This window comes from Helianthus annuus, chromosome 6, assembly GCF_002127325.2.
Source record: "Helianthus annuus cultivar XRQ/B chromosome 6, HanXRQr2.0-SUNRISE, whole genome shotgun sequence".
Taxonomy (NCBI): domain Eukaryota; kingdom Viridiplantae; phylum Streptophyta; class Magnoliopsida; order Asterales; family Asteraceae; genus Helianthus; species Helianthus annuus.
In genome coordinates, this window is record NC_035438.2 from 6,558,900 (window position 1) to 6,565,398 (window position 6,499).

A 6,499-nucleotide genomic window follows, 5' to 3' on the forward strand; every position below is an offset into this window, starting at 1 on the left:
ATAATAAAAACTTGATTACTATGAAATTTTCTCTTTGTTAATTATCATTCTTTCCGTCCTGCTTCACATGCTCTCGACGGTTTTGATCTTGAACTTGTCGGCTAGTTGCTCAATTCGATCCGCATGATCACATTAGATACTTTTGTACTAACCAGTTCAATGGGTTTCTTAAGCATCATATACTTTTGTTCCAACTAATTCACAGGGTTGATGCAAGACCAGATGAATATTTTCCCGTGGCTTAGATGTGATTCCTCATAGCAAAAGGCACTTTTTGTCACTGCTTCCAAAGTCCATGACTACATATAATCCAATATAATATAAGTAAAGCCCCCATGATATCCTTTCTTTGTGCATGGGCACGTGTGACCTTAACCACAGGCAACACAAACACAAATCTCAATTTGTTCGGGAACACAATACCAACACAAAGGATCAAAACTTAAGGAATAGATACCATATGAAAATATCTCTACACTTGGTTTCCTCGTCTCTTTAGTTTCTCCCATCCCTAGTTAGTTTTCACTATTTAAACGCAACCAACCCCGTTACATATGGCAAACCTAAAATCCCATAGTCTATTTGGATCTGTTCACAACATCATGGCGAAGGGTAGACCACCTCTTTCGTTACAGGTTCGCTACTAATTACTTTGCATGGCTAAATTATGTCTACCACAACTGTCTTCAAAGTTGTTTGGAGCTAGACTATTGAGTATAAAAAGTGGGTATAAGCACCCTGTATCATATATTTTATTTTAACCATGTTTATGAATTTTGCTTTATTTGATAGACTATTGAGCTTCAAGTCAGGATGTGTTGCACAGGATGTGAGAGGGTAGTGAGAAGTGCCATCTACAAGCTTAGAGGTATACATTGGTTTACTACTTTATTTTTTTATTTCTATTACTATTTATCTACTATTACTATTACTATTTTGATAACCAAATTTAAACAATTACTAAAAAACCTAGAGAGCAAAAGTAATATGTAAAAATGTATTGTTTCTCTCTTTAATGATTCATTACAACTTACACTTGTTTATACTAATTACACCTAACTCTTAACTAACCAACTAACTTCGTAATCAATGTAACCAGCTATATCCTATTTATTCTAACATAATTTTTTTTATTTTCGTTCATAAAGACTGTCGTTAAATTGTTTTATACTGAACGTACCCTTGGCTCTCGCTAGGGGCGGACCTATAGTGTTACAAGGGGTAACCTCCGTTGCCCCTTAACGCTCCGGTGACGCTCCGACGGTAATGTAAATTTTGACGTTTTTTCGATTTCATTACCCTTTTTTTGAAATGTTACCCCTTTGCGGATTTTTTAGATCCGCCACTGGCTCTCGCCCACTAAAAGAGCGATATCCATATCTCAAATTGAGTGAGTTTAGCCACCCATGTTTTCTGCAGTAATTAATTGGTTGGATTGAAATAGGGGTGGACTCGGTGGAGGTGGAGCTAGAACTTGAGAAGGTGACTGTGACCGGATACATGGATCGAAACAAGGTGTTGAAGGTTGTGAGAAGGGCAGGAAAGAGGGCGGAGTTTTGGCCTAACCCCAACCCTCCACTATACTTCACATCCTCTAGCAACTACTATAAGGACATGAGCACTGAATACAAAGAGAGTTACAATTACTACAGACATGGATACAATATCGGAGATAAGCATGGAATTATTCATGTCAGTCACAGGGGGGACGACAAAGTTAGTAACATGTTTAATGATGATAATATCAACGCTTGTCATGTCATGTAATCCGTTAAAATATTCGATTTACCGTAGAATAACTTGGCTTTGAATATTTGATTAAGGATTGATGGTCGATAAATATGCCAAACGAACTTACTAAGTGTTGTCTTTTTTAGTATATAGTAATCTGATGCCTATTCGGATGATAGGTAGTTGCATTGCAAACGGAACCTTTTATATGTTATTCTCCTAGTTTAGTTTGCTTCAGCATATGGAATTCTTTTCTTCGACTTTATGCATTTCCTTTTCGCAGATGTTATTCAAAGAACCAGATTTACATATAAAGAGTAATTAAGATTACCGTTGACTCATAACATATTTTAGTCATAAGATTTAAAAAATAAAAATAAAATTGTGTCAACACTACTATGAGTAATTATATAATCACTACACATAATTACTCTACTATAGTAAATAAACGGAATTCTTTTCTTTTTAGATTTTACACACTACAAGAAAAAGGATCAATAGCGGCGACAGCCAATATGTCGCCGCTATTGGCCTTATCCGCACCCGGTGTCCCACGTTAAACCCTAGCCACACGTTTCTTATCATCATCCAACGGCTGGGGATTCTCCAGGTTAATAGCGGCGACGGGTTTCAACCAATAGCGGCGACATGTTGTCGCCCCTATTGGTCCGACGAATAAACATCAGATTAGCGCCATTTCTTCCACTTCCCTCCTTCCACTTTCCCAAAACCTTTCATCTCTCTCATGGTTCTTCTCCAAATCGGCTTCATCTCTTCATTTTTACCAATTTCTTCTTCAAATCGGTTAGTGTTGTTACTTTTATGTTGAATTCTTGTTTAATTTGTTATATATGTTGTTAATCGGTTAGTGTATGCTAGATAATATCTCTGCTGGCGCCACCTCGTCTCCACGGCCACCACCTAATCTCCACCATCACCATCTTTTCTCCTCCTTCAAAATATGGTTTGTGTATGTTTTTCACCTTGCTGCTTCTCTTTTTGTGCCCACTGTTGCTTAGTTTCATACATCCTAAGGGTGCTTGTTATATTATGGCAAAAATCGACAGTTGACAGAATATAGTAGGGTTTCGCATTGGCTTGTGAACAAATTTAAAAAAAAAATGAATTAAGATTTTCGATACAGACAAATAAAAATTGAAATTGTTGTGTCATCAAAACGTTTAGTGAATAAAGACAAATAAGAATTGTTTGTTTGGACTGAATACTATTCAAAATCAGTTTTATTTTGGCTTATAACTAGTGTTATGCCCTGCCCGTGTTGCGGGGCGTTAAAGCGAATATTTTTTAGCTTGATAACATGTACGCTTTTGTTTCATTTACTTGTATACACTACTCATAACATGGTCATAATAAAATAACATGGAGACGTAGATATAAATACCGAGTTAAGTTCTTGTGAAAATAAAATTATCGTACGAAACGTACGAAGTGAAAGAAAGTCAAAAAAGTGGCGGTGGCATTTTGGTAATTATCAGCAACTTCAAAATTACTCTAGTAGAGTAATTTTGAACTTCTGTAGGGTAATTTTGTAAAAGCTCAAGTAGAGTAATTTTGGTCGTGTAGGGTAATTATCAAAATTGTAGGGTAATTATCAAAATTACACTAACCCCCCCCCCCAAAAAAACCTAAAAAAACCTAACCCCCCCCCCCAACCCAAACTAAAAGCTAAAAACTAAACCATAAAGCTAAACCCCATAACTAAATGCTAACAAAATTACTCTACAAGACATTTCCCAAAATTACCCTACAGAAGTCAAAATTACTCTACTAGAGTAATTTGATAATTACCCTACATTTCTCAAAATTACCCTATTGATGCTCAAAATTACCCTACAGATGCTCAAAATTACCCTACTAGAGTAATTTTGAAGTTTTTGATAATTACCAGATTGCCACCGCCACTTTTTGCTTTTCCCCAGTACAGTACTTTTGAAATTGCTGATAATTACCATATTGCCACCGCCACTTTTTGACTTTTCTTTCAATTCGTACAGTTCGTACGTTTATTTTATTTTTATTTGATCTTTTACCTATAAATACCATTGTCAAAGAAAAAGTATTTATAAACTTTCGAAACTATAAAGTAACTTTATTAAAATCGAGGAGTAGCGCGTAAACTGAGTTAAGAAAAAAAAAGTGGGTAAAGTAAGGGATATTAAATATAATAATATCAGCAAAAATTAGAAAAAACCCTACACTTTTAGCTGATTGAACTGTGCATATGTCAACCACTCAATCATACACCATTTTAATACTGAGTTGTGCTTTCAAAAATATATATATTCTATATATATATTAATTGAGCACACATCGAACAATAGGAAATTCTATATATATATTAATTGAGCACACATCGAACAACTCACTTTAACCCCCATATTATAGCATTGTTTCCTTTATATTTTGGGAGCTAAATTTTTTCTTTTTCCAAATTTTTTTTTTTTTGAACGGCAAATTTGGATCACTGACGGACCACTGGAGTATCATCGTGCCACCAGCAGAACCACCCGATCATATCCATCTCCACTAGGCAATAATGCCTATACACCAATTCAGGAGGAAACCCAATAAATCTGGGAAAACCCCCTTTGTGGGAATCGAACCCATGACCTAACGGTCATAAGCCTTATCCCACCACCACGGTTAGAATAAATGTAATTTAATGTACTAAATTATAAAAAATATATATCCTTAAAAAACTCGTGTATTGTACAAATTGAATAAATCTAATTTTATATATCAAATAATAAAAAGTTATATATTAAAAAACCTCATGTGCTACGTAGGTTGAGTAAATGTAATTGTGTATAGTGAAAATAAAAATATTTAATATATTATACAAAGTTTGGTTTTCGTGATAAAATAGATTATTTTGTTGTTGCAAATTTTGTTAACGAAGTCTCAATAAATTTAACCCTTTATTTAAAACTTCGTAAATGTATAAATGATAAATAATATTAAGTTAATTTTATTTTAAGTTTCGTAAAATTTATTTGATACCAAACTAAACAAAACGTTCAAATATAATTAATTCAAATAAATAATATTATAAATGAGGAGGAGATTAAACTAAATAATAATTATCCATAAGATATTAAACTAATAATATTTAGTAGGAGGGTTATCTATAATTAATTAGAAAAGATTAAATTAAAATAATAATTATTTATAAGAGATAGCCTAATAAGATGACAAGTGTCTATATAAAGTGGTTTCTTTTATTATATAGTAAGAACCGTAGCCATAACCGCAGGTTATGAGCAAGGTAAAAATTATTAAAAATCTTTAAAATTCCCAAAATATTAATTTATAACAGTGGGTAAAAGTTTTGGTGACGAAATCTTGGTTTAGATGGTTGTTATGCTAATTGCGCCGTTTATTACAAAAGTTTCTTATAAATGCGCACTTATATCTAAAATAGAGAATGGAATGTGAAAGTGTTTTGATTATTTTCTCTACGTTTTAAGAATGTGATGTGAATACTCTTAAGTGAAATTTTTACATGTGTTTGTATTATACTAGTAGATAGCTAACTACTATTAAAATGCCTAATTCATCTAACTCTATATGTATTCCTAATATTTCTCTCAAGCTAAATGTCAGCTTAAACGAATTCACATAGTAAACAATGGACAATGAAATACAAATGATAGAAACTGAAATGATGTCCTAAAACTAGTCTATCGTAGAGGAGGCCCAAAAACAAATAAAGTGAAGCCCAAATCCAAGTGAAGGCTTGTTAATGGACTGGACGTTTGGACTGTAAACTTATTTATAAATTCAAGTTATGGCTCGTTTATTAAACAAGTTTGTTTTTAAACTTGAGTTTCGACTTCAGCTTGTTTAAGTTTAACTCATTTCGAACCTTTATTGAGTCGACCTCAGGTAGCTTAGGAGCGGCTTAACTAATTTACAAGTCTAGATGTTTGTAAATCCTTTAACGAATCTTAAATGACATGTTTTGGGGGGCAAACACAAAAAATCACAACAAGACGTTATACATTTTCTGATTTATAATCTCAATAATTAACTTTTATGTCAATCTTAGTTTTTGTTTTCTTAATAATTTGTCTATCATCTCCTGTTGATGAGGAAAATAAAATTCATAATCACATTTAGCGCATACATTTAACATAAAAATGTACAACTTCAAGAATAAAGGGTTTTGTCAAAATGTCATGTGGCAATTTATCATATAACATCAACCATAATAAATAATACTCCTCCATCCCATTAAAAGTGTCCTATTTTGAATTTTCAAAGTCTTTATTTATAAACTTTGACCTTAAATAATTTTGTTTGTGTAAGATAATACTTGATGAAAATTATATGATTTGAGTGTGTTTTACAAGTGTTTTTATTGGGTTAATTTTTATCAAGTTTTATATAACACAAAAAATATATAATTAAAGTCAAAGTTTATAAATAAAGACTTTGAAAATTCAAAATAGGACACTTTTAATGGGACGGAGGTAATACCTAATTGTCCACCTTAATAAATAATTATATTTATATATCATCTCACTCAAAAGAAATCCTGATGTGCACAAGGACTCTATCATAGAGACAAGGCCAGGAAATGTGACTTACTTTGAAGAAGAGTTTCCAATGTTAGTACAAACTCATGCGAGTTCTTCAACAACCAATCATGCAAGTTCATCAACAATGGTTGATGAGACTGTTCGAGAGGAAACTCAAGAACAATTAGAGGTTGAAGAGGGTGAGCCAAGAAGAAGTAAAAGGCAAA

At 32.9% G+C, this 6,499-nt stretch overlaps 1 protein-coding gene across 1 annotated transcript; it reads left to right on the forward strand.

Annotated features, from left to right (window-relative positions):
• Positions 1 to 473: 473 nt before the first annotated feature.
• Positions 474 to 1,965, forward strand: LOC110905093 (heavy metal-associated isoprenylated plant protein 30). The gene is made up of 3 exons (XM_022150973.2): positions 474 to 635; positions 793 to 868; positions 1,445 to 1,965. Exons 1-3 carry the CDS (start codon positions 555 to 557, stop codon positions 1,765 to 1,767), a joined length of 480 nt encoding a protein of 159 aa, XP_022006665.1. The 5' UTR covers positions 474 to 554; the 3' UTR covers positions 1,768 to 1,965.
• Positions 1,966 to 6,499: the final 4,534 nt, after the last annotated feature.

What these genes read in the sequence shown, in the direction of transcription:
- LOC110905093 (XM_022150973.2), top strand. Translation starts at nt 555, where the DNA reads ATGGCAAACCTAAAATCCCATAGTCTATTTGGATCTGTTCACAACATC. An exon ending in GACCACCTCTTTCGTTACAG is followed by an intron (nt 636 to 792) that starts GTTCGCTACTAA and finishes TTTATTTGATAG; the next exon opens with ACTATTGAGCTTCAAGTCAG. An exon ending in TGCCATCTACAAGCTTAGAG is followed by an intron (nt 869 to 1,444) that starts GTATACATTGGT and finishes GGATTGAAATAG; the next exon opens with GGGTGGACTCGGTGGAGGTG.